This window comes from Phoenix dactylifera, chromosome 15, assembly GCF_009389715.1.
Source record: "Phoenix dactylifera cultivar Barhee BC4 chromosome 15, palm_55x_up_171113_PBpolish2nd_filt_p, whole genome shotgun sequence".
NCBI classification, from domain to species: domain Eukaryota; kingdom Viridiplantae; phylum Streptophyta; class Magnoliopsida; order Arecales; family Arecaceae; genus Phoenix; species Phoenix dactylifera.
The window spans coordinates 8,126,698-8,146,682 of NC_052406.1; the positions used below are offsets into that span (position 1 = coordinate 8,126,698).

General features: G+C 39.2%; 1 protein-coding gene and 1 pseudogene across 1 annotated transcript; one reads left to right on the forward strand and one right to left on the reverse strand.

Moving 5' to 3' along the window:
- Nucleotides 1-35: 35 nt before the first annotated feature.
- Nucleotides 36-4,597, forward strand: LOC103714847 (fructose-bisphosphate aldolase-lysine N-methyltransferase, chloroplastic). The gene is given in 8 exon segments (XM_008802277.4): nucleotides 36-622; nucleotides 818-846; nucleotides 1,239-1,450; nucleotides 2,575-2,624; nucleotides 2,626-2,695; nucleotides 2,875-3,181; nucleotides 3,184-3,278; nucleotides 4,266-4,597. Coding segments are annotated over 8 exon segments (1,551 nt in total). The 5' UTR covers nucleotides 36-50; the 3' UTR covers nucleotides 4,482-4,597.
- A 4,779-nt stretch (nucleotides 4,598-9,376) lies between these two features.
- LOC103714848 lies at nucleotides 9,377-19,449 on the reverse strand (annotated as a pseudogene).
- Nucleotides 19,450-19,985: the final 536 nt, after the last annotated feature.

Here is a 19,985-nt window from a genome sequence, read left to right on the forward strand (position 1 = left end):
CGTATAATTTATCCGACTTGGAGAGAGAGAGAGAGAGAGAGAGAGTGGCGATGTATATATCCACGCCTGCTGCGAGAAACCAACGGTCACCAAGGCTCCCGTTCTCCTTCCACCCGCAGCGGCAAGAGATGTTGGCGTTACCCCGTCTCCTCTTCCCTCCCTCCCTCTCATGCGCCATCTCCAACCCCCATCCCCTATCTATTTTCACCACCACCACCACCACCACCAGAAGAATCACTGCCCTCTCTCAATCTCGACAACTCGCCGTCGCCATCCCTTCCAAATCAGCCGTCCGTGACTTCTGGCGGTGGCTGTCCGACGAGGGAGTGGTGAATTCCTCCTCTTCCCCACCGTCAGTGAAGCCGGAATTCGTCCCCGAAGGCCTAGGCCTTGTTGCCCAGCGGGACATCACCAAGAACGAGGTGGTGGTGGAGGTCCCCAAGAAGCTGTGGATCAACCCCGACACCGTCGCCGCCTCCGACGTCGGGCGCGTCTGCGGAGGCCTCAAATCCTGGATCGCCATTGCTCTCTTCCTCCTCAGGGAGAAGGCCTTGGGCTCGGCTTCTTCATGGCGCCCCTATCTCGACATCCTTCCGCTCGCCACCGATTCTCCCATCTTCTGGTGAGACTTCATGACCGCTCCCATAATTCCTCAAAGCTGCGCCGCAACTGGTGCTATTAGCTGCGCAGTTTGAATTTTTTCCTCGTTATCATTAAAAAAATGAAAAAAAAATGAATTTTTGCCTGGAAGTCACATTGCTTGTTTGGTGATTCGGTATGTGCTGATTTTAAGCGCCATTCGATATTTCCAGTGCAGGTCAGAGGAGGAGCTTTCGGAGATACAAGGTAATTAATCAAAAACAAGTCTTTACAGTGTATGTAGAATGCTAATCATTCCAGAACGGTTAACAAGATGGTGCATCATGTGTATGTTCTCTTCTCTGCTCTTTTATCCACCAGGGCGCATGATAAAAGAATGGTAATTTGTTTATTATTGTATCATCTTTTGCACTATTAGAAAGCTCCAATCCTTAGTTATATGCTCCCTTGTATGTATTAACAAGGCTTCCTTGAACACCTAAGGGAGCCTAAAAACCTATTTGTTAGTAACATTTCGTGTATAGCATGTGTGCATGCCCTCTCTTTTTCTTTAAGCATGGTTATTCATGTAATCTTGCACCACATCTCTATTTTTGGTTCAATCTTTATGTTGTAAATTGAGAAGATTTCTTTTGCAGGAACCCAATTACTGAGCACAATAATGGGTGTCAAGGAATTCGTGCAGAGTGAGTTCATCAAAGTTGAGGATGATGTCATACTTCCAAACAAACATCTCTTCCCCTCAACCATAACATCCAATGATTTCCTGTGGGCTTTCGGAATACTCAGATCAAGGGTATTTCCACACCTTCGCGGCGAAAATCTTGCTCTAATACCGCTGGCTGACCTTGTAAGATCTTCGTAGTTTCTTTTCCTTTTCTTTTTCTTTTGTTTTCTTTTTCGTTTTGGTAGCCAAAACAGGCTTGAAAGAACAAACAAAAAAAAAATGCAGCCAACCACAACCTTGGCATAGTCTCAAAGCATCGCTGGACCAAAATTTATAACTAACTCCATTATTTTCTCAAAGTATATAGATCCTTATGTTATCCAAATATAGTCATTTCTAATATGATGTGCAAGAACCAATTTTTTCATCTGGCACAAAGAATTGCTGAACTACATGTTTAAATACCCCAAAATTGAAACTTTTGATGTGCTATAACTTTGTTAAACAAAACTTCATCTATTCTTCGGTGGAAGTTATAGAATTTGAAATTTTGTCCAAGATTTTGAGATTACTGAGAAATAACCATGCCCATTAGTTACATTTTTATATCCAAGATATTAATTTGTAAGGTGGAGACATATATACCCTGAAACTTCTAAAAAGCCCAATGCATGAGGTCCCACTAGTGAGGGATCTGGGAGGGTCAAGATGCAGCCTTTCTAACCCATGACCTCCGGATCATAATGGAGTAACCTTATCGTTGTGCCAAGGCTCATTCTAATAATTTCAATATCCTAAAACTTCTATAATTTGAAAATTTCTTTGAACCAAGATTTAGGTAGCTTAAATCATGTTGGCATAACCATACTCCCTTGTTTCTACATTATCTATTGTTATAATTTATGTTTGATGCTCCTATACTGTTAATTTATCATACTGAAAAATCTATATTACTGCTGTGCCATTAGTGCTACAACTGTTAGTATCTACTGAATCGATCTACATCAAATTAAAGTACATGCAAAAAATTATATAAAACAGGCTAGAAATATCTTTAAGATGAAAATAGATTTTTCCATAATTTTTTTGTTCCATCTGGACATGCTTGTCTGCTCAACAAATTCAGTAGCTTTCAGGAAAAGAAGGATTGCTCATATTATTATATCAATTTCTTATTTGCAAGGAAATCAAGCTTTTTGTTGCAAAGAACTGCCATGTTAATCGTTATGTATGTTTTGCTGGTGTTCTGCCTTTTGTCAATGGAAAATATTTAGTTTTGACTTTTTGTTTTGGCTGTTTGCAATTAGATCAACCATAGTTCTAGCATAACTTCAGAAGACTCTTTTTGGGAGATAAAAGAAAGGGTTTTTCTCAAGGGAACTCATATTCTCTTTGCGAACACCAATTTCTGTTAAGGCTGGTGAGCAGGTGAAGTCTCTCTATCAGTGCACAATTTCATTTTTCCCCTTTAGTCATTTTGAGACCAAAATCCTATCAGTTTGTCTTTATGGTAAGATAAGTAGCTATGTAGCTGAACCTAGTGGTTGTGGTGAAAAACACACGCACTGTCCAAGTTGTATCTGTCTTAACAATTAAACTATTGGCAGGTGTATATTCAATATGATCGGGCAAAGAGCAATTCTGAATTGGCACTTGACTACGGCTTCATTGAGTCAAGGCCAGAGAGGGAGGTGTATACTTTGACACTAGAAATTACAGAATCAGATCCATTTTATGGAGACAAGTTGGATATTGCTGAAACAAATGGTTTAGGGGAGACTGCTTACTTTGACGTCATCCTGGGTTCTCCTCTCCCTCCAGCAATGCTCCCATATCTTCGGATGGTAGCTCTTGGGGGAACAGATGCATTTCTTCTAGAATCAATTTTTAGGAATTCAGTTTGGGGTCACCTTGAATGCCTGTGAGTCGTGCCAATGAGGAAACAATATGCCGAGTTGTTAGAGATGCTTGCAAATCTGCCTTGTCTGCCTATGACACTACCATAGAAGAGGTATACTTGTGTCTCTTTCAGTGTTGGCTTCAAAACTATTCGATTAAGTTACAGAGACCATTTTACTAAGTTCATCTGACAAGTGATTAGCCATGACTTGAATAACTAACTACTTTACCCAAGTTTATATGGTTTCTGTTTCATGAAGAACATGATGATGACCTAAAAAATATGCAGCTGAACTAATAGCCTATGTAATAATTATATTTTGGATTTTTTTGAATTTGGCTTTGCTTTTGCTGAACCTGGCTGAACTTTGGTCAGGATCAAGCTTATCCATTTCTTGAAACCTGAAAAGGATGGAGTGCCAGCTTGTTCAATACTTCATACAATTAGTTTGATATCCATACTTGAAACTCACAGCTGAGCACACCAGATCTTGGTTATTTGACCCTTTGTAGTCATGCAGCCTTTACAATTACCATGCAGGTTAAATCTTTCCCCATTTTCTTTTTAGATCCATGTGCATGATCTGCCCATTGTTGTACATGGCCATTAAAGTTTTTATCAGTTTCCATCACGACACTCTACAACACTGCAAGTTCTTCCACACTGTATGCTAGTTGCTAACTTTATCCTTCCAAATATTATATTACATCAACCGCGACTTCTAAAAATTTAATTGAAGTTAATATAGTACTTGTAACTTCATGTTATCTTTTTGTTTGTTCTTTTTTATATGTCGAAAGTTCAAGCCTAATTTAACTCCTTTTTGTGAATTTTTGAAGCTCTAATGTGCCAAAAATATAGCAATGATAGGAAGATTTCCCAAAGCAGGATTCATTAAGCTAATCCTAAGAAGACTAATATAACCTTACGGTCATGCTTATGAACATAGCAAACTAAAATCTAAATGCTTCTGATACTAGGTTTTTCTTTCCCATATGCAAAGAATTCACGATCACTTCAATTCATCTATGATGTGCTTGTTCTTAAATCATGTTTGCATGTACAATAAATGATTCAGCATATGAATATGATCTGCAGGATGAAAAACTTATGGAAGAGGGTAATCTGGATTCCAGACTTCAAATTGCAGTTGCTGTAAGAGCAGGTGAGAAGAAAGTACTTAAGCAGATTGATGATATATTCCGAGAGAGGGAGCTGGAGTTGGATGGGCTGGAGTACTACCAGGAGAGGAGGCTCAAGGACCTGGGGTTAGTTGGGGAGCAAGGTGAAATAATCTTTTGGGAATCCAAGTAGGTTGATGTCTGTATTATGCTTTCAGTAATCTGAGTTTAGAGGCCCTTCAAGGCTGCATTTAATAGACTCGTGTGTGTGCCTCGGTATTTCAGAAATGAAGATCCATTTTCACAGAACCTTTTTCTCATGCATAAAATCAAAAAAAAAAAAAAAAGTCCATCAACAGAATCAATCTAGCAACCCAGACACATGATAGACTGCAATTATTTAGGCTCATCCTTCAGTGATCCAAACAGAGATTTTTCGGAACCTAAAAATCCCTAATGATTGAGCTGGGCTCACGGTTTCTTGTAACTTACTGTGCGTGGGTGGTATTCCAGCTGAACAAGTAATGGTGATGAGATTGGTAAAAGATCTGAATTTTTTCTCAAGGGTAAGATGCATCATGGAGAGACAACTACCAGTAGCTGACGAGCCCGAGTAGGTGAAGATGACCCAGTGCACATAAGATGGCGTTTGTGTTTTAGAATTTGATACAAGACCCTTGTAACAAAATTGGCAATTTCATTATCTTCACACCCCAACCATGAGGGTTTGCATAGAAGTAATCTTCCTCCTTTGGCTTGTCTATTACCACTTTCCGGCAGGCTGGCTGTCCAGATCTCCCCTCACGAGCCTGTCTAAGAGCAGACACAAAATCATCCCAGGAAAGCTCTATTTCATGCAATCAACAAGCTGGACTAATTTTCTGCGGTCCAGAAAAATACTTTTCTTGAATCCAAGATACCTACCAAAACATCAAAAGCATTAGCTTGCATCAACCACCAGTGACATTCTCCTAAAAATGAAGAGGTTAGAACTTGCAGGACACTGGATATCGGCATGATCAATGTAGGTAATCTAACCTGCAGTGGCTTCAACAGCTTCCCCATGTTCCCATCATGCGTGGGTATGAAAACATCACTAGCTATAGAAACCATGTAATCCAAAGTAGCCATTGGGACGAGTTACTCTGAAATTGATGCAGATCCTCTGGGTCAAGTAGCATCTCCTTTCTTACCTGAAAATGAAAAATATTACAATCATCTATTAAACACAATGCTGAATGCCCATGAATGGGGTAGGGCATGGAAGAAGGTGAAAGCAGCAGAGGAACTGAATATTGCGAATAATAGCAAAAATGATATTCAGAATCCTAAAACCTTATGTTTGTTGTTCAAAACCAAAGAACATAGATACAAAAATAGAAGCTCGCATTATGTGGTAGAAAAGACCTTACAAGTTTTGGAACGCAACTCGTAATGCTGTGTCTCCGATTGCTGCATATATCTCACCTGAAGCAATGTAGATCTGATTATTGTACCTGAAGCGAAAGCCTTTAAAACTAGTGCAGTCTCGTCTGGTGTAAGAGGACACAAACCTTACAGTCCTTAGCCTGAGAGTTCATCTCTTTCTCTCGCCCCATAGATACGCATATCTGAACAAGCACAGCATGCCGATGCGAGAATATAGGCAAGAACTTTAGAAAGCAATGGATTTAGTGCAGGTTCTTTTCCCAGCACAAAATCTGAGCCTAAGGGCTGTTTTGGATGCTTGGAGGCGGATACCTGCAATATGTGCCCACAAGAAAAGTTGTCATGGAAGAAGCATATAAAAATAGTTCGAGAGATCATGGGGGGCTGCTAATTCCTAGAAGTTTGGATGATAGAATCTAGTAAAAAGCGTTTTTTCATATTCCAAAAATAATAGGAATATGGGATATGCAACTCCTCCAATATTTCAAAATTCACCATCAACCATGCTTTCTTACTTTAAAACACTCACAAAAGGAGATAGCAGATTGATCAGATAATCCATTGTGTAAACAATCACCTAACGTTAGCTTCTATTTTTCAAGTATCAACTTATACTAGCTGATACAAATATACAATGCATGCCATACTAACCCGGTACAATATTGGTATAGTATGAGGCAGGGTTCACTATACCAAACCGAACCAAGTGGGTCAAAACCAGACCAAACTGAACCAGCCAAGAATTGAGATAGTTTGGTCAGTTCCTCCCCTCGGGACCCATTCATGGCTTTGTTCGCCCTCACTCCTTCCACCATGAACCGGAGATTCGAAGCCCACCATACTATTGCTAGAGGATCCATCAATACCTGATATCGATGTCTTCAATCAATGTCGATGCCCCGTACACCTCTCTCTCTATCTCCCTCCTCTCCCTCTCCCTCTCCCTCTTTCTCTCCTTTGTCCCCCCCCCCCCCCCCCCACACACACAAAAAAAAAAAAAAAAATCCCCGATTCTCCTCCTTCTAGGGTTAGGGTTAGCATTTTCTCCTCACTCCCCTCCTCTCTCCCAATCCTTCATTTTTGGTACACCTCAGTTCGGTACATAATCATATTGAACCAGTAGCGCTGGCAGGTACGAACCCAGTATTGATCTGGTGAACCTTGGCTAGGGGCTCACTAAATTATTGTACCAATATATGATACAAGTGTTGCAAGGACTAATATTGTAAAAATGTATAGGGTTATATTGTACCATATTGTATGTGCTAGTAAGCTATTGACACAAGTCCAATGCCGAGACTTAAAATCTTGGATGGTATTACTCGCCACTATAGTAAGCAATGTGGCAACCCTCAAAGATACATTGCTACCTCCTAAAGTTTATACTAATACCAAATAATAGATGAAACGATGCAATATAACTCTTCTTTCTCTTACTACTACTCAAGGAAAGCTAAAGCTCTACTCAAAGAGTTTGCAAGATTAAAAAGAGGGCTATAGATATTGAGATCTTACAGAAAGAAGCCTGCTGCCCTTTTATCTACCTTCCTGTTGCTACTCCCCTGCTTTGGATGCGTTAGATAGGAAAGCTGGTGTTGTCATGAACTCATGATAGCCCATTCTCTCTGCAAAACATGAAGGACTATGCATGCACCCTTCTTTTCGTATGGGAAATAATCTTCCTTTCACCTTTGTTTTATTTTCTTCATTTTTCATTTTCTGCTTTTCTTGCACTTTATATTCCTTTAGTTATCCGATTTTCATCTCATCTTTGATATCGGTTCTTGCTTGTTTTTTACACTCGCCGCAGAACAAGACTTATGGTCTTCATATTGGTGAGTCTTTGGTTTATTTTAATAAATTACTCCTGTGCTGGTTGTGAATATTATTTGCAGAACTCGTAATCATATACATGATATAGATTCTTTGGTAATTATTTCACATGCAAATAATCAACTAATCGACCTAGGTTGTGGTTTGCTATATATTTTACTTCAAACTTGAGAGGTTGTTTGCCAAAATAAATCCCATATCTGACTTACTTTACAATGAAGATATCTTCAAAAAGCAACACAATGAACCTATAAACCTTAGGATGAATCACTAAACCCCCTGAAAGATCCGTTAACATTGTTGGTGACTCTTCAGTTGAATTCCCAAGATAACGGATTGCAAACCATCGGAAGATTGAGTTTTTTCTCTTCCAGAAGAGTTTTGAAGGAGATGCCAATTCGGGATGGTGCTACATCAAACATGAACCAAAAGAAATGTGGACCAGCTTGTATTAAAAGAAAGAATAACTGAAGAATTAAGCTGAAGACACTAAAAGTTCCATGTAAAATCATTGCAAGAAATAACTTTAAGAATTTAACTATATTTTCCTAAATAACTTTTGTTTGGATTTAATTTTCTTTTGTGTTAAGAATTTAGCTATATTTTCTAAATAACTTCTTTTGGGGGGTTACAAGGAGTGCTATAATCATGCAACCGAATAAAAGAAACATCTATAGCATTTGCTCGAAGACGATAAGCTAGACGAGAAGAAAAATCTTCAATCCAAAATTATTCCTGTTGAGAAGAACAAGCAGTGGATAGATTTACACCCTCTGATATTGCCATCTTATGGAAGAAGTTTGATTCCTTTCGAGTTTTACATGTGCTTTGGGAGACAAATAATGCGGCGGACTGGGTTGCCTCCTTTGCAGCACACCACTTTGGAGCCATCTCATGGGGGGTCTTAGAGCACGTGTCGCTGACACTAGAGGCGTGTTCTGTACTGTAACTATTCTGAGCATACTCATGGTCAAATGTAGTGGGACGCCGTTGCATCTAAAAAAAAAAAAACAGAAGAACAAGCAACGTTCGCAAGATAGTCCACCACTTGCCTAGCCTCTCCATGGACTTGAGAACAAGAAAAATTCCACATCCCTGAACTAACACTTTGATACTTCTCAAGACCAGGTGCATTAAAGAATCATGCTCCTTGATCCACGAAACCATAGTGATGAATCCCCCCTAGAACAATTCTCTCACTTTGAACATGGTCGATTGCATGTCGAAGTCCATACAAACCACGGTAACTTCTGCAATTGGGACGAATTTAGCGAGCACCAGGTAAGCATCCTATGGTCTACAAAAGAAAAGTCAAAAATAAATACAAATGATATGTTCATGCCATGAAACAGTATGTGACACCCTCTTTTGACCATCACAGCCATTCTTGGTTCATGCTTGTTTAAATAATATTTGTTAAGCATAAGACTTTATTCCAAGTCAAATGCTTGCTTCATGCCTGAATCAAACAAATTAAATTACCACCATCAGCATACTCATCTTTTTTATGAGATCCCAGGAGTGAACTATGGATTATATGAGAGAGAGGAAATCAAGATCTTATACGGACTAGCATCGCTCTTATTTTTGATGAACCATGGACATGGATGATTAAGCTGATAGCAAGTCCATACGCAAGTAAAGGAATTTTTATTTTTCAGATGCCACATCGATGCAGAATCCGGTATGCAGTGATTTCTGAGCCCTGCCTTCCGGCCGGCTCGGATGAGATCATGAAAATGCGACAGACCTGCACTTCATGCTTGTTTGGGGGAAGAAGATGAAACAAACAGTATCACGACATAATGCTGTCTCCGGTTCACACGTAAAAATTATAGTTTTTATGAACGAGACGGAAACAAGCGCAGCAGTGCATCTTTCTACAGTTGCCACCATTTTGCTGTCTATCTGTGCTGGTGCAATTAAACACCAATAGCTGCAACCAGCGGTCACCAAGATGGTAGAGTTCAAGATCTTATGACAATAGCAGTAAAAAATCTACCACAAGGTTTAAGAGAAGAAAAGGATCCCACAGTATACAGGTTAACTCTCCTTATCTACAACTGCATAGATGATGGATGGATATTTTACATAGGAAGATGCTTTGTGCACCCCTTAAGATACCGGAATCCAGTTTATTCTGCGAACTGCTACGGGTAGAATGAGCAATAAAGCCCTTCATGAACCACCTACCCTGTGTGTGGTGCACAAAACGCAATTTGGTGATGATTCAGGGTACGCCAAGCAGTACTCTTTTACATATATCTTTACAGGACAAGGGGATGTCTGTACGCAGCAACACACCAGATGACTGGAACAACCGGGCATCATCTTGGATGCACAAGAGAAGATGGCGAATACATCATTTCCGGTATATAAATCGGTGACTACACATCCTGCCTAATAACAGGGCAAGAGCCATGCCGACGAGCCATTTGTCACACCATGACAAGTGAAATGTATGGGAGCACAGAGGCAACCTCCCTCGCGGTATCCTCAGTCACAATGTCTCAGCAGCCATACAAATCATAGCCTTGACATATTGGGAGATTTGAAGAACAAAAAAATGCCGAGTAGACAATGAACTCTATGGTAATAAAATCTTAGGTGTAAAAATTAGCAGGGTATCCACCTTACACTTTGAATGGTAAAATTAACATGGCTCCGAGATTCAGATGTCGCTTGAACGAATAACGAATTCTGGAGAAGGGAGAGAATATGCAGTCTTGAATTATAAACGTTGAAAGAAAATTCTTACGAAACCTGGCAGAGTGGTTCACCGTATCAGAGTTCAGTGTGCAATTGATCACTTAAAACTACCTATATGCTTTCCAACTTTTTATTCAGAAATATCTAACCTGAAATCATAATCAAGAGTCTCCTGTGGTTGATGACCAAATATCGGTAAAGAAAGAGAATTGAGGGATCATATTCATTACTAATTATCTATTTTTTTAAGTGAAAAAGGGATGTTCTAATGTGACCATACAAGATTCTGGTACATATACATGTTGAACACCACCTGATTTTACCTGCACTGTGTGTGGAATCTCTATCGTCCTCGGTACGTTTCACATGGATGAAGCAATGAAACAAATGAATTCATTTATTATGTTCAATTAGTTGTCTTGACTATTTCTGCCCAGTGCTCATACAAAACATATGTTAGCTGATTATCAACAGATAGAAGGGTGGCAACTCGTTGACCTCCCATTTGACTGAAAAATTGCTTTGCGGGGTTTATTATCTAATGATCCTGAACGATAATCAACCCAATAAATGGTGTGGACAATAATGGACATGAGAAGGTGCAGAAAGTCAGGAGACAGAAAACTTAAAGCAAGGAGGGGTTGCAGAAGGCATGCCTATGTTTTCACCAGTACACCTAGTATTGTTAAATTGCAGCAAGTTTGATCACAAGTTTCAGAGCACAAACTAAGCGCATAAAACTCTGTTATTGACAAGACTGACCCATCAACACAATATTCCTGGAGAAAGGAAAAAGAACGAGTCAATGCAATAAAAAATTACAGTCATACATGAAAGCAACGCCAACTTGGATGAACCAATGAACGACCATAAATATTAAATGCATAAAAAGAACATGCAATAAAAAAGAAAAAGGAGAAACCATATAGAAAATGGGTTTTGCCATCTGATAAAATGGAAGTACCTGCAGACAAATCGTGCAACATATAATTTCTCCACAGCCATCTCATTTTTTCATCAGTGACGACATGACATGGTAACTTCTTTAGTGATTCCCCTGATAGACCTTTTGATGCAACCTCTCCAAAGATATCATACATCTTCATCTGGCCTAGGTCTGAGATGTTTAACCTGTATGCTTAGCATAAATAGATAATCTTAAACATAAATCATTTTTTTTTGGAACAAAATAAATAATAAATCAAAATTTTCCCAAAAAGGCAGAATTTTGGCCCAATTGAGCCTGAATATAGCCCATCAAAAAGCATAATGCGAAAACAAAGAGTTATTCCAGGAACTATTAACAATATTCAATAGTTCATGATAACAAGCCCCCGGTAAACTCAGAAACAAATTAAAAATGATAAACTGATAATGGTAGGGTTTGCTGATGAAGTTTATACTTTCCATGGAATGAGAAAGGAAAGAAGTTATCTGCCCTTTTTTATATAAACCAAACACTATGCAAAAAATCACAACCCTTAAGCAATATTCACATAAGTACACAACCTATGCGCAGATAAGCACTAAAGGTCATCTTCATTGGACAAGCTTAATCCAATCTTTTATATTTACGATGATTATAGACAAAATCAGTGGTCCAGAAAAACAGAATAAACACAAAGAATGGAATTAGACATTTTATCTCCAAAACACTAGAGCCCAATAACCAAGCTGCAATCCGAAGTGTTTGGCATGCATCTTAAGGACAAGAATAGTCACCTAATTGGCTAATTGATAAAATTAGAAGCAAACAGCAAATTGGTATGAACCGAACCAGTTGACAATCCAGTTCATCTAGTACAGAAAATGAGCAAATTAGAAAATTCTACATAATGTTCATTTCAATTAATTCTAGATACAGTAATTTTTCCCGTACAGCTTCTCCTAATTTTTCTAAAAAGCTTCAATTTTTGTCATTTACTTCATACATGTTTAAACAAATACAAACCAATTGGATCAACAAAAATTTTCATAAACCAAAATAGAATTGAATGCAAATTCCTAGAAATCAAATAAAAATGATTTTTTTCTCATCCTACTCTTAGAAAATTTAATTCACTAAAGCAAATTGTGAATTACAAATTTTGAATCCAAAACAAGCAAAACCAAGGTATCAGGTAACCTTGTGGGTCTGCCAATACAGCAGAATTATGACAAAGAATGTCCCTCCTCCATCACATTTTGATGAAATTGTGACTCCTAAGAAAACTTGATAATAGCCGACAGACATACAAAGAGTACAATTACTAGATGGAGGTTTTTTGGCACCAAATGAAGCATTTTCTTCTGCTTATCGTTGTAGATCACAACTCCAAGCTCTCAGCTGATAGCATCATAAAATTCAAGATAACTACTGCGCGTACTTACACGTTGCTGGTTTCATGAAGTAAACATATATTAAGAATAAAATTAAAAGTAAAAAAATCAGCAAAAAGCTTCAGGTTGGAAACAAATATGGGCAAAGGTACGATAACTATTGATGATGGCTAAAAATCTATTTACATGAATGTTAGCATTCAATTCAGCATAGATTATACATTTTTCTTGCCCCTGAAGATGACTTTAGGCAAAGTTACACAAACTGCCTTCTTTATAGTGCCACATGACATGAGTCCCACACTCTATCAGCAAACAACCAGAACTAGATGCAAACAAAACAGTAACGTAACATGTCAGCCTCCAGGCAATGACCAAAAGTAATGTTTTCTTGTCTCTTCATTATACATGCACCCGCTGCAAGTTTTTGTCTTGCTAAATCTTGGAAGCATGTCATATTCTTTTTCTTGTCAAAGCACCATGTTCAAACAATAACAACCCATGAGAGAAAGTAATGTCTACTATCAGAAATTACAGAGTGAAGCATAAAATATTTCACTTTTCTATTTTAGCACCCAGAGTCAATCAAGAACTTGCAGGAAATAATTTTCCTAAGCTTGCATATTCATCAGAGGTTCACAGCCCAGAGATACGAAGCCAGAAACCTAGACTAATTCCTCTTGTCCAAAATTTCAATGTTGACTGTTGGGTGATGATCAAGGAAACGAGCAAAGATTGTACTAAAACATCACAAACTGACCTGCCAGCGGTATGCCATGAACGTTGCAGGTACAAATTGTTCATGTACAAACCGACCACGAAGGAGCTCCTCTACAAAAATCTGCCCTGAGAAAAGAAAAAAGGGTGAAATTTTAGGCAACTTCGAATAGTGGCATGCCCTATTTTTATCTGAGAATTTTACAAATTAACAACTAAGCCAAATATTTCAATCATAGCCATAAGAAGTACATCTGCCATATAACAAAAGGAATGAAAACCATAAAATTTGAGCCATTCTACATGGGACTTCAGGAGAGCCAGGCCAATCTTCAGCTGTAGTAATATATTTGTGCATGAGCTATAGCATAAATCTGTGGTGCACAATGGTATGACTGATTTGACTGCTACGTACTGATCTAGACTGGTGATGGTATGTACAACTATATTAGGTTGGCAACTATGTTATGGAACATATGATACATGAAAGTAGCATTCAGATAGATGCAACTTAGATCCTGAGGGCACAAAATCCAGCTGCCAAACTGAAGAAGGTTTAGAAAGAAGATTTGACTTGTTCAGTTACTTTAACTGTCAATTAGATTGCAGTACTACTTAGAAGGGTTCTTCCAACCTCCATTCTCTCATCTTTCTCACCTACACCAAAGCTCCAAATCATTCCCAACAAGATAATATATCCTTATGGCATTTGAGTCTTGGCAACTTTCAGCACATAAATCAAGCAAATTATGTTTTTAATCTTTGGAGTTATTCCAAATGGTACATGTCAATATTCCTCTACTACAGAAGGCTCCATGTAACATTCGCTTTTAGTTTTATATTTTAAAAAAATTAAAAAAGAAAAATAATAGGATCATAACATTGGATAAATGAACAAATTCAAACTCGATCAAGCAGCAACTTGTCAGAGGGAACACTACATGAGACTTGTTTGCAGACTTGTAATTTAATAAAAGGATAAATTAAAATGATGTGCCATGGAGAATAACCTCCTGGATGAGAAGTATCCAGGCATCACTATTAAAATCTTAAAATGAAAAAATGAAGTGCCCAAATAACTTCAACTTATTAACCAAGATATGCAGTCATGGATACCATTTTACATAAGATAACAGCACATACAATTTATCCTGCCAAAACTCTAATGAAAGAGTAGCATGTTTTGTACAAACCATGGATGATGTATTCCGGGAACCAGATCGCTCTGAGCACCAGTAGGCACGAGAAGCCTCTAAAACTTCAACAGAGAGGACAGCTCCAGCAACAGCTCCTAACCCAGCTCCACGAAGGACACCACTGTCAGAAGTCCGTCCTGCCAATGCACCAGTAACTGCTCCAGTGAGAGCTCCAGCTGCATGTTTTGGTCAACGTATGTTACAAGATTAGAAGCACCACTGCAAAAGCAATTATAGATCTCCTCATAATAATGACATCAATTATATAGCATCATAATATTGCTTTAGCTGTGAACAATTATATACAATCCAGGCTGGCCAAAATTCACTAAATTAATAATCATAATTAGTGAACTCCCTCCTTCCAACAATAATCAAGAGTGTAAGCAACCATCAAATCCATTATGAAGCAAAAGTCCTAAGGTGCTTTATCAGTACTCATGAGCCCCTCACAGCTTCTACTATTGACTTTGAAATGCAAACCACGCATAAGATCTTTATGCCCAATTAAATCAGAATCATAGGTTGGATAAGTGGAAACCAGATCTAATACAGAATAAGTTACTCCTCTGGTGACAAGGATAGTAGATTTATGTACTTAACTCTAGTGACAACTATAGTCGAAGTGACATACTTCAAGACCTCACCTTATCAAGTATGGGCATTATTATTGAATTGTAACAGCTATTTTCTTTGAAACTACTTTTTTCTATTTCATACGTGTGCATACTTTTGCATGCATGCATGCATGTGTACATGTGATGCAGGATCCAATTCAAAGGTCAAATCCATATATTTTGCGGATCAGAAATAAATTTCAGAACTAACATGAACTAACATGATTGATGAAATCTGTACTTTTAGTTCAGATTTCGGCACAAAAATTTGCTCAGTATTGATGTTTATTATCCAAGGCCAATAATATGTACACTATAGAGTCGCTACTTATGCCCAAAGAAGAAACGATAAGAAACAGATGGGAAAAGATAGCAGAAATCTACTGTCTTTCATTCATCACCAAAAACCAATTATACCCTCTACAACATTTGCATCTCTAAAGAATCCCACATAGAAAATCATCATAATCTTTTCAAGACACGATCTGAATGAGTTAAAAACATTTGTAGCCCAACATAAACATAAAGTAGGACTACGAGAAAATAACTTTCCAAGAATAAGACTTAAAAACAAACTAAAAGAACAACCATAAGAGTAAAAACTTGTGAGAACCCATGCGGGCGTGTGTTTAGTTCCACATCGATTATTCGCCGAGGAGATCTTGGATACTTATACAGGACTAAGGAACCCAAATAATACCTTCCGGCTAGCCATTTTGGATGAAGTCCTGGGTTATTACAAATGGTATCACAGTGGACTCGGCTCATAGCCTATGTGGACTAGGGGATACTGCAGCACGAGTTAATAGAGGTTGACCACGGGCCTATCATGGTGCATATGATTAGATTTGAATGGATTTGAACTCTTAGCCTCACGAGGACGTTAGGGCTTAAACATGGAGAGTCTGTGAGGACCCGTGCGGGTGTATGTTTAGTCCCACATCGGTTATTCACCGAAGAGATCTTGGGTACTTATACAGGGACTAAGAAACCCAAATAATATCTTCTGGCTAGCCATTTTGGGTGAGGTCCTAGGTTATTATAAAATCAACAGAAAATATCTGACCTACTTTTCCTGAAACTATAGAAAATAGCAAATACAATTGAAATTGGATAAATGAACTGAATACAAATGTAATAGAAGTCTAAATTACAATAGCACGTGCATGTGCATGCACAGACATGCATGTTGTATGCACAAGTAGCCACATTGAGAGAATCATACTACAGTTTGAGATGGATGGTAACAGTAAATTCCAATCATCAATGGTAAGAAGAGACGGGGGCAGAATGACCGGTGGTAGATTTCTAGCGATGGGGGTCAACCGGGTGCCCCTCGGTATTGGGAAAGGTACAAACTGGCAGTCTTCGGATTCCCTCTAAGAGTGGGGGGCCCCTCCCCTCGACGAAGAGATATTCCCCCTAGAAAACCCTTTCTTGGGAGGAAGAGAGGTTGATCGTCGGAGCTGGCCGTCATGAGGTCAAGCACATTCATGGCCGACCACCTCCGCCTCGTCTTCATTGCTCGCCAAGATGGAGTCTTAGGCAAGCAGCCAGGTCTAGCTTTCAATGGACACCATAGATTTGTCTTTTCTTCATAGCTAAGGAGATCCCATTCTTCCTTAAACGCTCCTGGTTCCTTAGTGAAGCAATTTAAACAGGCTCATTCCAAACCCTCCTACCTTGACCCGAAGTAGGTGAGCTTCATTCCGGAAACAGATACCCTTGTTCAAACCTGGAGCCTGCTTCAAATTTAGGGAGCTACGCCATTCAACAGAGAATGTAGAAACAACCTGCTATGCTCTGTTTGTAGGGTTTTGAACATTCATCTAGGATGTGCAGGGCTAGCCGTGGTAAGAGAATGGAGTCTGACAATATCTTGCTCATCCATGGGAGACTCGAGTCTCTTAACATTTTTCCTTGATGTGGGGTAAACTCGCATCGAAAGATATCGGGAGCTGCAGACTGCCGCTGCTGTCCATGCTTCTCCAAGGAAAAGCGGTACGCCTCTTTCCACTCCAAGCCGAGTTCAAAGTGCCCTGAAATGCCTTCTCCCTTGTCACGGATGGGATCCCCTGAAGTATGGTTACAATATTTTCATTGTTTTTTTCAAAAAAGCCTTGGAGTAAGTGAATTGGAAATTTCTTAATGCTACTCTTAGAGGGAAGGGTTTCCAAATAAATGGATTATATGGATTGAGCTACTTCTTTCCTCTTCTTCTATTGTTGTACTTGCAAATGGCACCCCGAGTAAGTGGATCAATTGCAAACTTGGTTTGAGATAAGGCGACCCCCTATCACCGAACCTCTTTATCCTTGTCTCTGATGTGTTATACAGAATTCTTAAACTTGCTGGCATGAAGGGACTTACCAAAGGTATTGATTCTAAACCTTGTTTTTTCAAACTTGAGAAGTCTCCATTTTGTAGATGACACCTTCTTTTCTATGCCTGAAAAAAGAAGAAGATAACATTGTTGCAACTAAAGCTGTTTGCTTGGGTTCGGGCTAGCCTCAAGTCTGTCAAGAGTTCAATGATTTGCATGAATATAGATGATGAGGAAGCAAAGTATTTGGCCACACTGTTAAATTGAAAAGAAGATCCTTTCCCTTTGCATACCTCGACCTACCTCTCAATGACACAAGAAGCTCTAAGACAATCTTGGATGCCACTACTTGAAAGAGTAAGCTCCAGGCTAGCTTCATGGAAAAGTAAATTCCTTAGCTTGTGTGGGTAGAATCACTTTGATTAACTCGGTCCTTGCCGCTTTACCACCCTACTTTATGTCAGTCTTCAAGCTTGGTTGTGAACAGATTTGATCAGTGATTACACCTTACATGTAATCACTGGGACCCATTTGTGGAAGAGGAGGGAGAAAACACCAGAAATCCATTATTACCTTCCAAAATCTTGAACTTTTGCCTCGGTCAAAATTGATAACAAATATCTTCAATTTCTGTTCCCAAAATTGAGTGCAACCAATTCAAATTTTCCTAAAAGTATCATGTTCTCTGCTCCAATCTCTACCAGTCACAGACAGAAGTGAAGAAATAATATTTTTATTTTTTAAACAGACAATAGCGAGAATCATCCACTCCCTAGATCTTTAGATTTCAGCTTCCCAAATTTCTTTTCTTTTCGTTGTAAGCTCATCATTTCTCTGAATTCACATCCTGGATTCTCTTCGATAAGTTTCAAGTTGAGTTATGCACAAAGCATCAAGAAGCCTAAGCATTTTAAGTTTTCGTAAAATCCCTAGTTGTCACATTCACTTGCCTAGGAACTTCAGATGAGATCCAAGTTTGTTCCACTAACGACCTTGCAGCACTACTCCACTTTTATTTCCCGTCTCAAAGCTCTTACACTACCTATATGACACCTGTAGTCGAAGCCGCATCCTATGAATCCTCAACTGTTTCAGTTCCCAATCAGTTTTTTCAGCTGCCCAAAGAACGCGAATATGATCACAATTTGTATGAGCATGCTTCAACAAATCTGTCATCCTTTTTACAAGCTTAAACTCGCCATCAAAACTTTTCCTCTGGTCATCCTTGCATCATGCGATTATCACTCAGGTTTAAGCTTTTAGTCTCGTTGGAGTTTGGCATTTGATATTTGGTATGACGAACCGAAATTAATCCATTTCCGCGAAGGAATTCAGCCTAAAAGAATAAAAAAAACAGGCAGTTCGAAAGGAAAAAGGGAAACATGCAACTGAAGAGCTACAGTAGAATCAAGATCCACGAACATGATCAAGAATCTAAGCAAAGCCCGGGATAGCAGAATTGATAGAATTAAGTAAGGGAAAAAGGATAGTAGGTGAGAGTACCCCAGCGCGAAAAGCCCGGTGAGGACCCCGGAAAGCGCCCCGACGAGCAACCGCGGCAAGTACAAAGACGCGCCCCTCTCGGCCATGCCATCCCCTCCATCACCTCGGTCGGCGATCGAAATTGGCGCGGGGAAGGACGTGGCCGTGCTCAGGATCTGGCGGGACCGGCCGCAGGCAACACAGACGCCCTGTCCATTCTCGAGGAAGCTGCTACAGCTGCAGCGCCCTCCCGCCACCACCTCCATCAAGAGGAAGAGGAGGAGGAGGGAAAAGAACGGGCCCTATACAAGAGAATTTTAATCTCCGAACCCTAGATTTTTAGATCAGAGGGACCATATAGCATGATCCCTCCCTCCCTTCCTCCTAGGGCCTTGTTTTCGCGCGCGCGCGAGAGAGAGTCTGAGGGTGTTAAGAGAGAAGAGAGGGGTTGAGGCGGGACGAGGGGGTGTCTGGAAAAGAGGAAGACAGCCGCTCGTCTATTGCACGCTTCTCTTGGTACCTAGTCGTCTTTTTGTTTTATTGGCCATTGGGGGCTTAGAAGATGGTGCCTTAATCTTGCATCAGATTGAAAAAAAACAAAAAAATCATATTTATTTTACATTTCTAAAATACTGTTTTTACAGGAATTATCTGTTTTGAACTTTTTTTAAACATTTTTTCTTGTTAATTTTTCATTGCTTATAAGGGTATTTTTCGCATGCCCATTCATTATTGGACATGACGGATAAATGCAAGCCTACAAAGAAAATTTTTTGAAAAAGGACACAAGTTTGGCCTATATTAACAAATATGAGAATAAAGTTGGTCATTTCCACAAAAATGCTAATGATATTATGAAAAGGGAACAAATTACGATAGAACAATAGGCTCCGTACCCAGGTAAAATCTATCTTGCACCGGTGGATCTACTTGGCCATAGAATGCAAAGGTGTAGTTTTCACTCTTTTTCATTGTCTGCGCTCTTTATGGGTATATGAATTAACTACATATCAACTAAACTTATATTGCATAGAGTATCAGATATACCAAGTTTCAACTGGTTCTACTCTAAA